At 43.2% G+C, this 20299-nt stretch overlaps 1 protein-coding gene across 2 annotated transcripts in view; it reads right to left on the minus strand.

Moving 5' to 3' along the window:
• The window catches only part of RAB40B (RAB40B, member RAS oncogene family), a 144742-nt gene extending 125155 nt beyond the window's left edge, over window positions 1-19587 (minus strand). Inside the window, exons 1-2 of one of the 2 annotated variants that reach the window (XM_088468631.1) lie at window positions 19479-19587; window positions 7751-8011 (exon numbers count right to left, since the gene is read on the minus strand). In XM_088468631.1, the coding sequence (XP_088324757.1) occupies window positions 7751-7892 (142 nt within the window). In that variant the 5' untranslated portion in view covers window positions 7893-8011; window positions 19479-19587. Of the gene's footprint in view, window positions 1-7750; window positions 8012-19428 lie in introns of both variants that reach the window. The other variant, XM_088468632.1, reaches the window with a different exon arrangement.
• Between the last annotated feature and the right edge of the window lie 712 nt (window positions 19588-20299).

The raw sequence follows: 20299 nt of genomic DNA on the forward strand, positions 1-20299 counted from the left end.
GGTGTTTTTAAGATTGCAGGCGGGTGTTAAAATACACCTCTAAGTTTTTGTTTTTTTTGAAAAGTGACTGAAAATGACAAATAACACTTGCTTTCTATCATTATTTCACTGTTTGAGAAAAATGCTTATAACAGCCATATGACACAATGTAAGAACCCCACATACTTTTATTATGGCTACCAATAGACCTCTATACTGTTATCCAATATTGGTTGTCTTTTTTTGGGGTACAGGCAGATTTCCCCATTTTCACCACTTAACGAGTGTAAAAACCAGCAAGAATAATCGGGTGAAACACTTATCACCAATTTCCTAATTGGATTACACAATAAGTTAACACCTGTATACAGGCAGAAGCGAAATTATCAGACGATAAGCGTGGTAAGTTAACACCCGTGAAAACATGATTTTCGCCTCTATTTGAAATCCCCCCTAGTAATGTTTAGCTTTGACAATACTTAAACATTACACAAAACTAGTTAAAGGGACCCATACATGAGTAATCAATTGGGCCAATTATGCATTTTGCAGATGATTCTATAAAAAATGTTATATATAATATTCGGCTATATGGGGGTTCATCAATCGCCAATTCAGACCAAAACATTTTCAGAATCAGGTTGTCCAACATGTTGGAATGCGCCGATTAGAAGAACTTGGAAGGAGTGCAGGAAAGGTGGGGAAAAATAAAAATATGCAATACTAAAGGTTACAGACCTTTGTATTAAAAAATGGTTAGGAAAAGCACCAGGAAAGGGAAGCCAGTGTGGTTTACATAAGAGGTATCAACTAGTGTGAAAGCAAAAAATATGGCTTTTAGGAAATATAAGCAGACTCAAAATAATAACGACAGAGAGGTGTATCTTGCCAGAAGGAAGGAGGCTAAGAAGGTGATTAGGCGTGCCAAGGCAGAAGCTGAGGAGAAAATGGCCCAGTCAGTAGATAAAGGGGGCAAATCTTTTTTTAAGTATATAAGCAGTGATCGTGCTGAGCCACAGAAAATGTGGGTGCCAGGGACTCATTACTTTAGAAAATTGGGGTCCTACCTGAACTTTTCTGGGTCCCATCTGAATTAAGGTTTTTTGAATATCTAACTACACAGAAAGAAATAATGAACACTAATTAGTTTAATAAAGCTTTACTAATTAGTTTAATTAGCTTTATTACAGCTTAAAAGCTCCCCCAGTGTAACAGCACACCCTCTATCCACGCACATTCTCCTCTGCATGTAATATCACACCTTGTCTGTCATCCCCCCCTCAAACCTGAAAGTCCCCTCTGCAAGTAATATCATACCCTGTCTGTCATACCACCCCCTCTAACCTGAATGCCCCCTCTGCAAGTAATATCATGTCCTGTCTGTCATACCCCCACCCCCCCTCTAACCTGAATACCCCCTCTGCAAGTAATATCATACCCTGTCTGTCATACCCCCCCTCTAACCTGAATGCCCCCTCTGCAAGTAATATCATATCCTGTCTGTCATACCCCCCTCTAACCTGAAAGTCCCTCTGCAAATAATATCATACCCTGTCTGTCATACCCCCACCCCCCCTCTAACTTGAATGCCCCCTCTGCAAGTAATATCATACCCTGTCTGTCATACCCCCTTCTAACCTGAAAGTCCCCTCTGCATGTAATATCACACCCTGTCTGTCATACCCCCCTCTAACCTGAAAGTCCCCTCTGCATGTAATATCAAACCCTGTCTGTCATACCACCCAGCCCCCCTCTAACCTGAAAGTCCCCTCTGCATTTAATATTATCACACCCTGATTATCATGCCCCCCTCTATCCTGTCTTCACACCTCTTCCTCTTTCCTTTACAAGATCCCACATCACTACACTAATCCAGACCCCCTCAAGGGACACACACATACACACACACACACACACTTCAATTAAAAACATGCATGCAAATAAACACACCACTCCCCCACCCCGCAACCAGAATTACAACTGCGGCTATCGGAACAGAGTGAAAAGTGGTGAGTCGGTGCGTTACCAGGTCCCTCAAAGCCCCATGGAAATGGAGGAGCTACGCGCTGCCACTGCACCTCCCCCTAGATTCAGTCAGCCTCTCAGTTATGATGTGGTGGATATAAGGGGGCAGGTAGCTGCAGCCGAGTAACTGGTACAGATCCCTGATCACCTCTAACAAAAAAAATTAAAAATGGTCCCCTGTGGTGAAAGATCATTGGGTAGGGGGGGTTTCTAGGTAACTCAGACACCCCACCCCCTGCGTCACACACTCACCCCTGAAGCACCCCCACCCGTGGAACAGCACCAGTTACCCGTTCACCCCTGAAGCACCCCAAGCACAGCACCAGCTACCCGCTCACCACTGAAGCACCCCAAGCACAGCACCAGTTACCCACTCACCCCTGAAGCACCCCAAGCACAGCACAAGTTACCCACTCACCCTGAAGCACCCCAAGCACAGCACCAGTTACCCACTCACCCCTGAAGCACCCCAAGCACAGCACCAGTTACAACCTAAATTATTTTTGTTCAGTATTCACTACAGAAGGAGGGGCCACAGGCATTCATAAATATGAGGCACATGAAAGTACAGAGGAAAAGGGTCCTAACAGAACTCTCAAAACTGAAAGTGGATAAATCAATGGGCCCGGATGGGATACTTCCAAGGATATTAAAAGAGCTTAAAGGGGTTCTGGTAACACCATTAACAGAATTATTCAACCAGTTGCTAGTATCAGGAATGATTCCAGAGGACTGTAAAAGAGTAAATGTAATACCACTGTACAAAAGTGAAAGCAAACAAGAAGCAAGTAAGACCAGTAAGCCTTACATCAGTAGTGGGAAAAAGAAATGGAAACACTATTAAAAGAAAGAGTTGTGGAATATCTCAAATCCAACTATTTGCAGGATCCCAAACAGCAGGGATTAATGGGGGAGATCATGCCAAACAAATGTTATTGACTTTTTTGACTGGGTGACAAAAGTAATAGATCAAGGGGGGCCGTAGATCCAGCTTATCTAAACTTTAGTAAGGCTTTTGACATGGTCTCACATTGCAGACTGCCAAATATACTTTAAAGTTTTGGATTTGATTCAGACAGTTAAATGGATAAGAACTTGGTAGCAGGATAGGAAACAGAGAGTTGTAGTAAATGGAGTGCATTCACAGGAGGGAAAGTTTACCATTGGATTTGTACTTGGAACAGTGCTTTTAAATATCTTTGTTGGTGATATTACAAATGGTATAGAAGGGAAAGTATGCCCTTTATGCAAATGACACAAACATATGCAACAGGGTAGACACACCAGGAGGGGTAAAACAAATTACTGAGGATCTGGGTAGACTAGAGGAATGGGCAAAAACATTGCAACTACATTTTAATGTAAAAAAAAATAAAATTATGCATTTGGGTCTCAATAACCCAAAGGCTAAATATATTGGAAAATACAGAGAAGGAAAGGGATTTAGGAGTAACCATTTCAGATGACTTGAAGACAGGCAAGCAAAGCACCAAAGCATTGAGGAAGGCAAGTCAGATGCTTGGTTGCATAGGGAGAGGAATCAGTAGCAAGAAAAAAAAAAAAAAAAAAAGTAGTAATAATGCCCCTGTGTATGTCTTTGGTATGTCCTCATCTAGAATACCATGTTCAATTCTGGAGGCCATATCTCCAGAAGGATATAAATACATTAGAGACTGTACAAAGAAGGACAACTAAAATGGTGCATTACCTACATCACAGAACTTACCCAAGACTAAAAAAGATCTTAATATGTGTAGTTTGGAGCAGAGAAGGGAAAGGGGGGACATGACAGAAACTTTGAAACTTTCAAATACATGAAGGGCTTAACAAAGGACAGGAGGGAAGCATTCTTCATAGGAAGAGAAGTAAAGGAACACGAGGACATGCACTGAAACTGGAGGGAGGTAGGCTCAGAGGAAATTAGAGGAAAAATTACTTCACAGAAAGGGTAGTCGATAAGTGGAATAGCCTCCCATCAGGGGTGGTTAAGGCTCCATCGCGCACATGCGCACTGGGCCACCATCGACCCGCTTGCGAGCACATAGCGCTCGCGAGCGGGTCTGAATCTGGCCCTTTGTTTCTATTTCACTGATAGAACAATCCAGAGACTTCTGTCTAGTGTTCATAACGACCCTTTGAGATGCATGGGCACTTTCAGGATTTGCAGATCCCATCTTTAGATGAAAAATACCTGCAAATCACTGAAAAATTAACCTAAACCTGTATCTCATAGACAGACAGACAGATAAGGGGTATATTAAGAGAGGAGGAAGCCCATGTGCAGTCTCTGCCGGGGATCCTTCCTCTCTACCTGATGGTCGGCAGCACACTGTGTGTAGCAGATTCCGGGTACTAGAGTAGACTCTAGTGCTATGTCAGAGTCTTCTGCGCATGCGCAAGTCACCAGGGAAATGTCACAGCAGTCATTGTCCCAGCGATTTCCCGGCTATGCATGCGCAAAACACCAGGAAAATGGCCGCTGTGGCCATTTTCCAGGCAATTTGTACAACGCTGCTACCGCCAACATGGGACTCTACATAGGTAAGTATTGAAAAAATCGGTGCAGGGTGTGCGGTGTGGACCCCCCTGAACCTAGGTGCCCCTGAACTCATAGATACACCCCATAGATCGATCGATCCAATTGTGAACCAAATCCAAAAGTGTGGCTGTCATCATACCAAAAACATAAGAAATACAGGTTTATCTGAAACAATTTCAATGTAGGACCACACCACGAGAACCATTACAGATATTTATAGTATTTCTGGATACTGCCAATTCCTTTCAGCAAACATGTTCAGGAAAACAATAATAATACCTTCGAAATGTAGTAATTTAAGACTACAAATAATTTCTATTATATGAGAAGTATCAAACATACATTATTAAAAAAAACAATAACAACTTATCTGAATAATTACACCATACAAAGGAAATATCTAAATCCAATCTAATTGGGATAAGGCTAATGGATTTCCATACCCGACCCGTTTTGTCTACAGCTCATGGTGTGCCGATGTGACCTCCTCAGGCGTACAATATGAAACATGTTGTTGACATGGCTTGGAGCAAATTTTGGATGAGTTGATGCCTATGTATGCATGTATGAGAAGACTAATTATATATTTTTAGTACATGCTTCTTTTAAGTTTTACAAAATGAAATGAAATGTGAAATTGTATACCATGAAAAAGACTACTGTCTTTGCTGTATTTGAGAACTTAATATGTCCCATGGAGATTGGCTGAAAGGGAAGCTGCAAATATTTTATTGTCTTAAATCACTGCATCTAAGAACTATAGCCTATTGGGACGGGTGAATAACACACAGCCAGCTTGAATTTTTTCCTGAATACACTGATGTGAACACACAGAGGTGGTGACAGGCAAACCCACCAAATATTGAGAAGTGCTTTTGTTTGAAACACAAAAAACTGTAACAAGACAAAGTTATTTGTTTAACTTTGGTGCCGTCCATCCGTGATTTAAGTTTTGGGGTCAGCGCATACTTGCCTACCCTCCCGATTTGGTCGGGAGCCTCCTGAAAATCGGGTGCCGTTCCCGACCTCCCAGAAAGGCAGTCAATCCTCCCGGCTGCAGCACACCCCTCCTATCCCCCCCGCACTACCTTAGAAGCCCCGCAGCAGGGGGGGGGGGCGGTGACGCAATTCACTGTGAATCGCGTCATTTTGGCTCCGCCCCCTGCTTCACAATGCCTGTAATATCGGCATTGTGTAGCGGGGGCGGGGCCATGGTGACGCAATTGTGTGGTCCCACCCACACTCTACCCACAAATACACGTCGTCTGGCCGGCCCCGCCTGCTCATGATGGCCGCGCCTCCCTTGTAATGCCGATCTGGCTGCTCCCTCCCGGAAGGGGCACCAAATCTGGAAATCACAGTGAGAGGGTGGTTCGTTACATCTTTGCTTTCTGCTATTTTGGATATGGAGGTATGCAACTTTCAATGAAGTGACACATTGGAGCTGAATCTGCGCAGACGCATGTGGCGGTGTCCTTGCTCCTTTTGCCTCAGTCACAACTGCAACTTTTTACTAATGCTGCTACACAACCCTTCCCTGTACATCTGTGCATCCGACTGTGCATAGCTGCTGAAATAGCACTGTGTGTGTCGCACCATCAAAACTTGCACATTGCCCCCTTATGCGAGTGGCTGTGCGTCTCTGTACACAACCACTTTCAGCGACACAACTCTGACACTCATAAGACGCAACATCTCTGTGCCACCCCCTTGTTACCTGCCAATCACCGACCAGGAACGTCCCTTACATATCTGCTACCGTGCGTCCAAACCTGTACTGCCGCTTGCGTAAATGAAAAGCATCGCTCCACTGCGTCAGACATCGTCGGTGTCCTACTCAGAATCAGACCCACTGTAGCAATAATCAATACTAAACAATTTGCCATTTTATTGTCATTGAAATCTAGTTTTCTGTAAACAGGTTGACCTGCAGTACTTCCATACACCTGTTGCTCTCAAGAGAGGCTGTAATTATATGCATACAGGCGTTCCAGCAGAGGGTGACACCCTGACAACTAACAAATTACAAGGTGTCGCAATATACAGGTTATCCAAATTCCTCCATAGGAAATGTGACATTCTTCATTATCAGATAGTCTAGTTGTATAACCACACCCAAAATATGTCTAGCTTCTCCTATTAACGATCATTTTGCTTTGCACATCTGCTATTTTCTAATAAGTATTTGTATAATGGCTTAAAAAATATATATGTCAATTAAATACAAACATTCTGTACATATTTAGTTGCACTGATCCAGAAACAGTAAAAACAAAAAAGTGAGGGTTCATTTAATATGGACCTGTTACTTCTGTGGCAGGTATTCTTTTGTTAAGTAAAAGCAGTTCTGAACTTGACCCACAAGTCACAGGCCCTATTACATTACCATGCTATATTGGCACCTTCTAAGATGACCAGTCAGAAAAGTGCTATCACACAATGCATATTTAAAAGCTTATCTGCAGGATATATAATATATTAGTACAGATTCTGCTCAAAGGGGTTTTGGATGGAAATACATCGTTGAGTATAACACAGATTCCTCACATCCGACTGTTGAGACAGTGAGGATTCACAACGACATCAAACTTCACCAATTGCCAACCTTTCATGATCTCGTACTTCACAAAAGGCAAAAAGAAAAAAACTGTAACAAATCTGTACATTCATTTGTATAGACACAACTGTACATACTGTTTAGATACGTAACCTGTATATGTAACTAATATGATGGCACATTGTAAAATTTATAATAAACATATTTTACAATACCATGTGCATTCAGGTTACAATTTAAAAAAGGAACAGATTTCATCAATACAAGTCACAAAAACAAAAACACAAAATGGCATCTATTACCCAAAGGCAGTTTTAAAAAGTATTTTTTTTATAAACCTGATTCAACTTAATTATTTTTAACTGGCTCAGTTCTGCCATTCAGACGCTGGCCTATCAAAGAATAAAGCGCAGTACTTTAACACAAGAATAGTAACCTTAAGAAAAACTATATTAGAGAGGAAAAATTGTTAACTTCAACTACTGGTGTTCTTACAGGTTAAACAGGTTTTTATATCCTAAAACAAGGACTGATCACTTTGTTATTCGATAGGCTTAAAAACAGCATGTCCAAACTGAGAAAGCCTCAAGCATTTTGGAGAAGGCTTTATTAAACATACAAGAAAAATAAAAAAACTAAAAAAAACTCACCCATGTTGTAACCATATGGAGATTCAGTGGATCCATCCTGCAGGCTGGCCAGAATCTCCCCTTTACCAACATCGCTATCCCCAACAAGCAGAAACTTCAGAAGGAAGTCGTAGGCTTTGACTGGGCTAACTCTGTGGGTCATTCTCCTCCCCGAGAGAGTGTACGGGTCACGGGGCTCCGTCAGCCCATTATGCGGTAAGCTGGATCCAGAGTCACAGAGACAACGTAGGTGGGAGACACATACCCAGGGACCCAAGCAAGCTGGAAAACCAGGGAAAGGTAGATTAAGATCTAAACAAAATCTAAGAACTGGGGATAGCACAACAGTAGTACCACAAAGGATGTAGACAAAATGTGCATCAGCGATGCAAAGAAAACACACAGATAGTTAGCATTCACCAATGGAGAAAAAAAAAAAAACACACACTATACACCGAATTTCACCAAAAAAAATACTGAAATATAATTGTGGAGAACAACACACAGTTGAGACGCCAGAAATTAAAAGCAGACAGTGCTTAATTTAAATCCTTAGGCACAAATGAATGATACAGTGAGTTGAAGCCCTATTAAATTTGTTAATATGATTCCAGTCCAATCCAAGAAGAGCAGCCACCACAACAGGGCTTAGTCACTAAGTAATGGGCCGCATACATCAGCCAGCCGTTTCACCTATTCCCCAATCCGACCGGAACCGCCACCCACCGGTCAGAAATAACATTCATGATCGCCGATCCATTGGGGAAATCGGTCAAATTCTTCATGTTAAAATCACAGATTTGCTTATCGCGATACTTTGGTCGGGATAGGCAAATCAGGGAAATCCAGCACGTTGCATTCACTGAAACCCCGACCCCAGTATCTGGGATCGAGGAATTGGCCCAATGTATTCCAGATAATTGTTTTGATTTTCCTGGCCACATGCGTGCATGACAACTTACTTGTATTATGGCTATAGCAGAAAATGGTTATACACACCTCTAGTTCTATATACAGAGGATCCACAACCATATATGTGGGTCAAGGCACATAATACACGGTATATAAGCACAAGGTCACCTCTAAATTATTATAGGTAACATACAGTAAAATGTACACCTCCCCTTATATATTTAAATGGTACATGGACTAGAATATTTAATGTATATTCTAACACAGCCATATGATAAATAAAGTATATAGTGTTCCCGCTAGGCTGTTTTATGCCCTGCCCGATTTGAAAGGGCAAAGTGCACCCTGCCCTTTTAGCGGCACCCCGCAAAAACAGCCTGCCTGGTGCCTTTCCCACCCACAGGCTGCAGTGTCCCACAGGTGGGGAAAGTTGTGGCGACCGATCACCATCCGGGGAATAGACATCTATTCACCATGAGGGTAGAGCTTGGGGGAAGCCCAGCACCTCCATTAGTGTTGGGCATGCCCCTCCCCAATCGGCCATGCCTTTTTTCGGGAGCACGTCAAATCTACACGCAGAAGCTCACGGCCGGCGCCCTGCCCTGCCCAAACTAGTATATAATAAAAAAAAAAATACATCCACACAATAACATGGTATTCACAGTAGTTAAATTACATTCACCTGTTTTTGGTACATACAGTATACAACACAACGGAGCTATACACAGTTATAGGATAGGACCAACTTTTGTCATGTCTATATTAAATATTTTAAACAGTGTTGTTTAAACAAAATATTCTGTCACCCTCACTTCAAAGCTTTTGCAAACCTATATACCCACTATATTTTACAAATACTATAATACACACTTCTTTCATAGTTATTGACTATATGTACCTCACCTCTACGAGGTTATAGGCTACAGTATAATATCTCACCTCCACACATACAGCATGACACAGAGGCCAGCGTTCCCAGTGATTCAGTGCACACCACTGGGAACGCTGGCCTCTGAAGCGATCAGAGATGCCTGTGCTCCTGCCGGATCCAGTCAGCAGCAGACTACAGCGGTAAAGCAGCCTGCCCAGCATGAAGACAGGTAAGTTCTGCACAGGAGTATGGGGCATGTTCTGCACTGGGAAGGGGGACTACTACTGGGGGCACTGCATAAGGGGCACTACTAGAGGCACTGCAACAGGGGCACTACTAGAGGGGGCATTACATAAGGGGCACTACTACAGTGGATATTGTATAAGGGGCACTACTACTGTGGGCATTGTGTATAAGGGGCCCTACTGTGTATCGTAAAGTGAATAAGGGACAATACTATGAAGTGTGATGTGAATCAGGGGCACTATGTGCAGTGTAATGTGAAAAAGATTGTGCTACTCTGTGGCGTAATTTGAATTGGGGATGCTATGTGTGATTTTGGCAAGACAAACCCCACTCCCCTTGCTGCAAGGCCACGTCCCCTTTTTCGGGCTCGGTAAATCACGAAAGGATTTTAGCTTTACAAGTAGATCACAAAGTTCAAAAGTTTGGCCACCCCTAGTATATGTATTACAAATATACAACTGGAAATAGATTAATAGCTCACCTCCACACGGAATCAGTATGTATGACCTCCCCCTAAGTGCCTAAACGTAACCGTTCACGCAGCCTAACCCTAACCTCCCCCCGGGGGTGACTAACCCTAACCCCCCCCCCTGCCCCCCGCGAGCCCGTAACCTAACCCTCCCCCAGCGGCTGTCCACACCTGCCGCCCGGCTTACCTTCGTTCGGTATGCCGGGCATCAGGCTCCCGGCATAGACATAATGATAGGCATCGGGATTTCAACACCTATCATTAGACCCCTGCCGGGATTAGACAGTCAGGAAACCAGCGGTCGGCATTTCGACCGTCGGCTTCCTGACTGCATCCCCTCCACATAACCATAGTATACATGCAGTTTATAACACACAGTTTTAGGGTACATACAGTACCTAATTATATATCATGATTGTGTGGATATGTTAAGTATACAACTCACCTCTGTATGTAGCTATACTGTAGGGTACTAGAATATATATAACACCTCATATTGTTATAGGGTATAAATTATGAATAAACACAATTAGAATATGTTCTACAACCCAGCTACACACTACTAATAGATACATATAAGCACACACACTTCATTTGTACACTACTTTGCTATACTGTAGGGTACTAGAATATATATAACACCTCATATTGTTATAGGGTATAAATTATGAATAAACACAATTAGAATATGTTCTACAACCCAGCTACACACTACTAATGGATACATATAAGCACACACACTTCATTTGTACACTACTTTGCTATTTTTTTTTAAAGTACACACCTCTACATATCCGTACAGTATAACTAGTGTATAAGTGCACACCTCAAATCCACACAGCAATAGGGTACATATAGAATAGATCATAACGCATCAAAGTGAATATTTTATAGTATATTAAACTGTAGGGTACATACGTGTACATAGGAGATGTAGTTGATATCCCAGCTGTCAGGATGCCGGCGCCAGAATCCCGACACTAGACAGAATCCCGGAGGCAGCATCCCAAACGGAAGTAGTAAGGTTAAGGGGAGGGTTAGGGTTAGGCACTAAAGGGAGGGTTAGGGTTAGGCACTAGGGGTGGGAAAGGGTTAGGTTTAGGGTGCCGGGGGACGGCGGTTAGATTTAGGCACTAGGGGGAGATTCCCTAGGGCCGGTATCCCATACCCAACCCGTACATAGGGTACATTGCAGAAATCACCTCATCTCCACACAGTTTGACAAAAGCAAAACATGCTGAAAGATATTAATAAAGTCTGTGTAGAAAAGGTGGTAACCAATCAAATGCTTACTTTCATTTTATTAAACAGCACTAACAAAACACACTGAGAATAAGATTGGTTGGTAGGGACAATATTTAATGTAGCTGAAGTACCCGGCGTTGCCCAGGTTTAAATCTTAAGTTAATAAGTTTTATTATGTGATTTCATCCAAATCCATCCAGTGGAAGGCCTACAACAGGCTCCCTGCGCCGTGAGGTTCGAACGGGACCTCAACCTCTCCATTAGGCATCCCAAATCAATTGCCACCCCTCTGTGAAGTTTCCATCCAAATCCATCCAGTGGAGGGCCCAGAACAGGCTACCCAGGTCAAAGTTCAGCCCAGCATACACCAACGGGAGGTCCGACCGGGACCTCAAACCCCCGAGTATGTCTTCTGGCATCCAATGTTACCACTCTTTGACGTTTTCGTCCAAATCCATCCAGTAAATGGCTCAGACCAAGCTCCCCGGGTCCGAACTGGCTCCCGGGGTCAAATTCTGCCCGGTGCTCCCCGCCGTAAGGTCCGACCGGGACCTCAACCACTCCATTAGGCATAACACCTCAACCACTCCGTTAGGCATACCAGACCAATTGCCACCCCTCTGAAGTTTTCATCCAAATCAATCCAGTGGAAGGCCCAGAACAGGCTCCCCAGGTCAAAGTTCTGCCCAGCGTACAGAAACGGGAGGTCCGACTGGGACCTCAAACCCCCTAGTATGTCTTCTGGGATCGAAGGTTACCCGTTTTTATCCAAATGTATCCAGTGGAAGGCTCAGAACAGGGTCAAAGATCTGCCCAGCATTCACCAATGGAAGGTCTGAACGGGACCTTAACCTCCCTAAAACCTGGCCAGGATCCAACCGGACCACCTCGTCTCTGTTGCATCCCAATCGGTGCAGGGGTGTACGAATGCATAACCAGACAGACAAACAAACTAACAGACCAATTCATTTTATATATAAGATTCTCTGCAGATATCCAATGAACAATCTTTATGCCAATATGTGTATATAAAAAAAAAAAAACACACACAATATATATCTATACTAATATAATAAGAACGTTGTGACGGTCTGTTTGTTCCAAGTTGGCGCAAAATCTTCTAAACTGATTTTTATGAAAACTGCATCACTTTGATCACTTTGTAGTGGAAATAACCTGCACTTTGTTTCACCTCGAACCATCAAGTTAAAGCGCGGCCAGTAAGGGGGTGTGTGGTAAAGTGCTGTGGGATTCTAGATGGTCAATACAAAAAAGCAGCGGCACTCCAAGGATTAGTTTCGGCTGGTTTATAAAGAAGTAGTATACTCCCGAGTGTCTCTATCTACCTGCCTGGCATGGTGTCCCCCCTGGCCTGGCATACTCCAGCTCAGTGGTAACCCAACAGCGTTTAAGGTAAGCAGTGTGTTATATATGGTGTGGATTGTACTTTGGTTGCTGTACTGCTCACCTTGACAAAAGGGGCAGTTAGGCTATGAAACGTTGGCTGTATTTTGAGCACGTATACTACTTTATAAACCAGCTGAAACTAATCCTCGGAGTGCCCCTGCCTTTTTGTATTGACATACACGGTGCTATTTTTCATCAGGAACACGGTTCCTGTACCTCTCATTAACACTGACGTAATGTCCTTGGTAAAATGTATTTTCCATAAGATAAGTTTTACTTTAAAGTCCCTATTGAGAGAGAGAGAGAGAGATATACATATATTAGACACACACACACAGCGAGCCGTAACCAGACTTTTTGGTGCCCTGTGCCAGAAAGAGCATTGGTGCATACACACACACACACAGGGCTGTAGCTAGGGTAGTGCGGCCAGTGTGATCGCACAGGGCACCACAGGTCAGGGGGCGCTGTTTGGGCCTGTCAAATTTCTGTTTAATATCATTCTTGCTTGCAGCTTCCTTTTACTTTATCCCCAGCATCTCCTGGCCTCTCCCATCTCTTCCCTGGCCCTTCCCCGTGAAGCCATGGCCCTTTTTGGGTGCATTATGTCCCTTTGAAAAATGAGGGGGGCGCAAATGCTCTTTCTGGCACAGGGCACCAAAAAGTCTGGTTACGGGGGGTGGGTGGGGGTGTGTGTGTATATAATATATATATATATATATATATATATATATATACACACACACACACACACACGTTTTTCTATAGCCCCACCCCCAGTAGCTCCACCCACAGTTCCTGAACCTATTTTTCCAGAAAAATAGCCCTGTATACACACACGCACACACATATACTGTATATAAGTTTTGTTGTGTAACAGATCATCGTAAATGTTGGGATGTAGTGATTACAATGTCTACAGTTATGGTGTCAACAATGAACATGTCAGCATATGACGATTGTTGACATGATCACAATGTCTACATTCTGCCTGTACAGAAAAGGGAGGGTTAGGCTTAGCGATATACGCCGCAGGCATAGCAACTGGATCCACTGGAAGTCATCATCACCTGACTGCAGGACCAGGAAGACACTGCTGGAGCCGATGTACGCGGTAAATCCCCTCTAGACCACCAGGGACATTTTGTCGACATTTCATCAAAATATACCACACCCTTAAATGTTTAGTACCACGGATTGCATTTCAAAAATCAACGTACATTTTACATCAGTCATAGGTCCAATACTTGCACATTTACCTGCAGTTAACACAGTAGACACTTTTGGAATGTTTCACTATTAACAATGGTGACCACACATGTAGTTATTTGGATGGTCAATGTTATCAGTGTAACCTGTGTTTCCTCAACTCCAGTCCTCAGGAACCCCCAACCAGTGCAGGCTCTTCCATTATGCAGCTGCGTAATGGTGCCGGGACCTGAGGAGGTGTCCCGCTGAGGCTGCCTGGGAGAAAAATGAAGGCTGTCTCTGAGAGACCAGGGGTCAGCAACCTGTGGCATACGGGCCTATTTCGGGTAGCACCCGATGACGTCAGGAATGGATCCCTGAGATCCATTCCTCCATTAACTACTGCGCCTACTCCGAGTCGACAAGTGTGCCTGCCCCTCTCATTTCCAATTGGCCGGGGAGGAGACATCTGTGGGTCGGTGTGCGTAGGTTGGGTGGTCCCCCATGTGCTACACACCCTGACCTGCGGCTCGCCCCTTTACTCCTCTGCACCAGGGACAACTGCTTTCACTTGGACCCCCTGCACGTTAAGATGACCGTGTGGATAAACTTGTGGCGGTTTAACTTCAACATGCACTCTGAGGCGATCACCGGGCTCCTCTGTCCCAGTAGCTCTCTGGGAAGTGATGGCATCAGCAGGAGACCCGCAAACAGTAGCGCCATATGGACTAAGGTGTGACACGGAGCACTTATAGCCAGCAGTGTGGTGGGCCTGGCCTGCTGGAGGGTACTGCTGAGGCCATGCAATGCTATCACCCCTGTCACATAGTTATCAGCTGCTCATATGGTATGTAGCCAAGAATGCCGACCTCCAGCTTTTACCGACTGTGGAATCCCGGCACGGAAGTAATGATAGGCTTCGAAATCCCGACGCCTATCATTATCCACACATCGAGATTCCGACGCCCGGCATACCGAACGAACGTAAGCCGGGCGTCACGAGTGGACAGCCGCGGGGGAGGGAGGGTTAGGTTTAGGGGCTCCTGGGGGGACTTAGGGTTAGGCACCCCCAGGTGGGTTAAGGTTAGGGTGCTGGGGGGGGGGGGAGGGATTAGGTTTAGGCACTAGAGGGGGAGGTTAGGGTTAGCCACCGCTAAGGGAGGGTTAGGGGTGGGGTGGGGTGGGGAGAGGGGTAGAGTATAGCGTACTTACCTTCCCTGTCGGGATCTGCACTGTTCGGGCTGCCGGCGTCGGCATTTCAACCGCCGGGCTCATGTAAAGATCATTCATACCGATCCCGCTCATATGCCTAGCTACTAGCTAGTAATGTTCTGACCCTGGAAATGTCCACACTTTTCTGTTCTTACCAGGATTACATTTCTCTGACAGTGGCAGCTGTAAAACTTCTAAGAAGCCACATCCACAGTATTACCTGATAGTCTGGAAAGTGAGTATTGGTGGAGATGGGGAGGGGTAGGCTTATATTTTGCCTAGGGTGCCAAGAAACCTTGCACTGGTGCTGCCCCTAACAGCGCATGTTTTATATATCGCAGAATCACAGTTAAAATAATTACCACCACATGTGGATCTTTTAAAATATTTTAGCCAGCAATTAACACACCTGTGCACAGCTAGGAGATCTGAAAAACATGCACTGTTAAGTATTTCTGAGGACTAGACTTGGAAAAACGCTGATTTAGACCATAGGTCCTCAAACTCTGTCCTCAGGACCACAAACATATCATGTTTTCCAGGTCTCCTCACAGAATCATAAGTGAAATAATTTGCTCCACCTGTGGAACTTTTCAAATGTGTCAATGAGTATTAAATATACCTGTGCACCTGCTAGGTGACCTGGAAAAATGTGAACTGTTTGTGGTCCTGAAAACCACTGGTTTAGACCAAGCATGTCACAAATTATTATATGTGGTCCCAGAAGGACCAGCTATCCCAAGCAACATCTTGCAGTGGTTCTCAAACTCTGTCTTCAGGACCCCATACAGTTCACGTTTTCCAGGTCACCCAGCAGGTACACAGGTGTATTCATTACTCACATATTTTAAAAGATTCACATGTGGAGATAATTATTTCACTTGTGATTCTGTAATGCCGTATACACACTAGACGATAAAAGTGAACGATAACGTTCAACAATATATCTTTCATATAGTCTAGTGCAGGGGTGGCCAACCAATCAGAGGCAAAGAGCCCAAAACTATATGTAGTCAAGTGAAAGAGCCGATAGCATGCGGAGTGTGCGCAAAAATGGGGCGTTGCCTACCTGTCACAAGGACACACCCATTTTGTGCGCACGCCTTTGGTATGACATTCGTATGAACATGACCTTGTGTCACACCCCCGTTTTTAGTCACACTGGGGGCGAGCCCAGCTCATTGAAAATACACATTTAACATAATCTTCCTAATATAAAATTTTCACTGTTGAAGTGAAAGAAAAAGCCAGAGCAATATACAAGAAACATTGAAAAAGTCACGTTCACATAAAATACACAGAAACAAGCCAGATCCACATAAATTACATTAAAAATACATATCCAAATAAAATACATATTGAAATCCAGAACCACATAAAATACATTGAGAAAGCCTCAGTAGTTGTGCCTTCTGCAATGCCCCCTCTAGCTGTGCCCATTATGCAATGCCCCCACTAGTTGTGCCCCTTCTGCAAAGCCCCCTGTAGTTGTGCCCATTAAGCAAGGCCCCCATCAGTTGTGGCCCTTATGCAAAGCCCCTGTAGCTGTGCCCATTAAGCAATGCCCCCATTAGTTGTGCCCCTTCTGCAATGCCTGCTGTAGTCGTGCCCCCAGTACTAGCTCCCCCTCCCCGCCCACACCCCTATGAAGAAACTTACCTTCATGATGGCAACGCTCCACGTTCTAATTTTTAGAACTATTCTGTTTTTGTCATGTTTCACAAATAAACTGTGCGGTCAGCGAACAATAACAAGCAGACCAATGGTTGCCAACAACCATCTTACCACTAAACAGTGTATGTTCCATTTGCCCGACTACTAAAATCTGTGTGTTGGTTCATCAAATAGGACTAAAGGTGCGTACACACGTAACGATTTTTTGAACGACGTCGTTATCGTTCAAAAAAAAATCGTTCAGTTTCTGAGTTATAATGATGAACGATAATCGTTCATGCGCGTTCCCATTTGTAGTTTATCGTTCATTTCTGACAGACCAACTGAACGATTTTCATTAAGTGAAGGAACATTTTTCATTCATCGTTGAAAAAAATCGTTAAAAAAAAATAGTTAATTTTTCAAAGGAAAAGTTGAACGAAAATCGTTCACTAACAAAATTGTTGCGTGTGTATGCAGCTTAAGGCTACCCTTTGTGATCGGCAAGTAGACTCTAAGGGGTATATATACTAAAATGCGGGTTTTTAGAAGTGGAGATGTTGCCCATAGCAACCAATCAGATTCTACATATCATTTATCTAGCACCTTCTAGAACAGTGGTCCTCAGGACCCCACACAGGTCACATTTTCCAGGTCACCTAGCAGGTGCATTCATTAGTCACTGACACATTTTATTTTAAAAGATCCACAGGTGGAGCTAATATCTCACTTGTGATTCTGTAAGGAGACATGGAAAACATGCACTGTTTGGGGTCCTGAAGGCCGTTTGAGAACCTGTGTTCTAGAATAGCTAGAATCTCATTGGTTGCTATGGGCAACATCTCCACTTCTAACAACCTGCACTTTAGTAAATATACCCCCAACAGTCTATTAGAGTTTAATTAAGTGAACACTGATTGACTTTTGCAGGTTACTACACATAATAGAGATAGTTGCGTTTGACTATAATGGTTCTCGCATATAGTCAGCAAGTTTTGTTATGTCTTAATTCAATATTTTAAACAGTGTTGTTGGCATTAACAAAGTTCTCTGCTATCCAAGCTTAAAAGTAATTGAGAACCTACAAACAGTAACACCATTTCTACAAAGGGTACCGTACATACTATATAGAATAATACATCACTTCTACAGTTTATGAATATACGTACCTCACCATAGGATACTTCAGAGTAGACTCTCAGAGCAAACAGAATTCACATAGTACATAACACTAGCCTCCATATAACTACAGGATACACACAGTAAACAGCATAAACTTCAATGGCATGTGGTATATAATATACACACCTCCAAATAGTTACTGGATAGAAATCCAGTATATAATACACACAGATAAAAGAAAATAATATTTAATATAAAACTAGGTGACACATATAGTGTATAAAATCTCACAATTAGATTATATACACTAATACAGTATTATAATGCATACTGATGTGGGACAAAGATAACATATATTGCACACAAGACACAAAATAGAATTAGATTCAGAGAACACACACGCCTATAGGATGCATATATATTTTAGTATAATACACCCCTCACCCCACACATGCACAGAGGGTGCATATAGAATGTAATTTGCACACACCTATAGGGTGCATATAGAATGTAATATTAACCCCCACACTCGCATGCAAACATACTGGTAAAATAGAATACATACCTCATACGCACAGCTATAGGGTGCAGGTAAACTATAATATACAATTCACCTAACACACCTACAGGGTGCATCCAGAATACAAACATACCTATACAGTGAGTGTAAAATACAATAAACACACCGCACACACACACATGGTTACAGGGTGACTATAGATATTACACCACACATATAGGGTGCATATAAAAAGTATTATCCCCCACACACATACACAAGAGCTATAGCTTACATACACTGTAATACAAACCTCATACACCACATACGCCTATAGGATGCATTTGATATGCAATATACACCTCACCTATACTATAGGGGTGCATATACAAAAAAATAAAGTCGTCGTCCTCCCCCCCCCACACACACACACATATCTATAGAGTGCATATACATGAATATAACCACCGTACATACACACTATAGGGTGCATATAGACTACAGTGTAATACACATTTCACCCACACAATCAACCATATGATGCATCTAAAATACACAGCTACACTGCATATTACCCAACACAGATACAGAGTAAAAATAAAACGTAATACAGACCTCAACCCCCAGCCCCCCAGTTAGATGTGTGTGTGTATGTAGGTAGGATATATATCTATCTATCTATCTATATACACACACACACACACACACACACACACACACACACACACACACACACACACACACACACACACACACACACACACACACACACACACACACACACACACACACACACACACACACACACACACACACACACACACACACACACACACACTGCTGCGGGAGCATATGGTAAGGAATACACTGCTTACCATACCCAGCTGTTTAGTGCGTACACTGGGGTGCAGTATGTAATACACACCTCACTGCTAAAAAATACACCACTGCGATCCAGTCCCAGATCCTGTCCTGTGCAAAGCCGATCTGCCAGACGTGGAGAACTCAGCTCAGGCTGACAGCTCGTAAACCCTGCCCACATACGTCACTGATTGGACTGAACGACAGTTGCTATGGGATCAGTCTGCAACAATTGGCTCCACTGACTATCCATCATTCAGAAGGCGGTGCCTTCTCCCACTCTCAGTTCGCCTCTAAGTAAGGGAACGGGGGCGGCACACAATAAACTGATGGGCGGGGTGTGGGAGGGGCTTGTGTTGTTTACAAACGCGTGCTGTATTCCGGGCGCATGCGCACTAACCATCCTGAGTCAATAGTTCTATTTTGACATCTCACCAATCTAACATAACCTCTGCAACACATGATAATCATACAGGTATCATACAAATGTTAGGAGGCGTTATTAAGCATTAAAACATAATGAAATGTTGACAGATTTTGACATCTAATGATTAAACTTAGTATGTAATGTGAAAGGGATTCTACTTGAAGTACAGATCTTTAAAAAAGAGAAAATTGTGGCAAGATTTTTACCTCAAACCACAAGTGAATTGTATGCTATAAATTGTGATTATGTCATTGTTTCTTGTCATATTTGCTTGTGTACCAGAGTGTATTTCTTGACTTCAATAAAAACATTTTTGAAAAAAAAAAAAAAAACGAAAGTTTTGTAAGACAACAACAAGCATTCCTCTGATGAAACCGGATTACTGGAGACACTAGTCAGAACTGATCTTGAGATGACGACATGATCAGAGTTAGGAGCAAATCAATAAAAGAAGCAAT

Source organism: Taudactylus pleione, unplaced genomic scaffold (assembly GCF_031769625.1).
Source record: "Taudactylus pleione unplaced genomic scaffold, aTauple2 ptg000012l, whole genome shotgun sequence".
NCBI classification, from domain to species: Eukaryota; Metazoa; Chordata; class Amphibia; order Anura; family Myobatrachidae; genus Taudactylus; species Taudactylus pleione.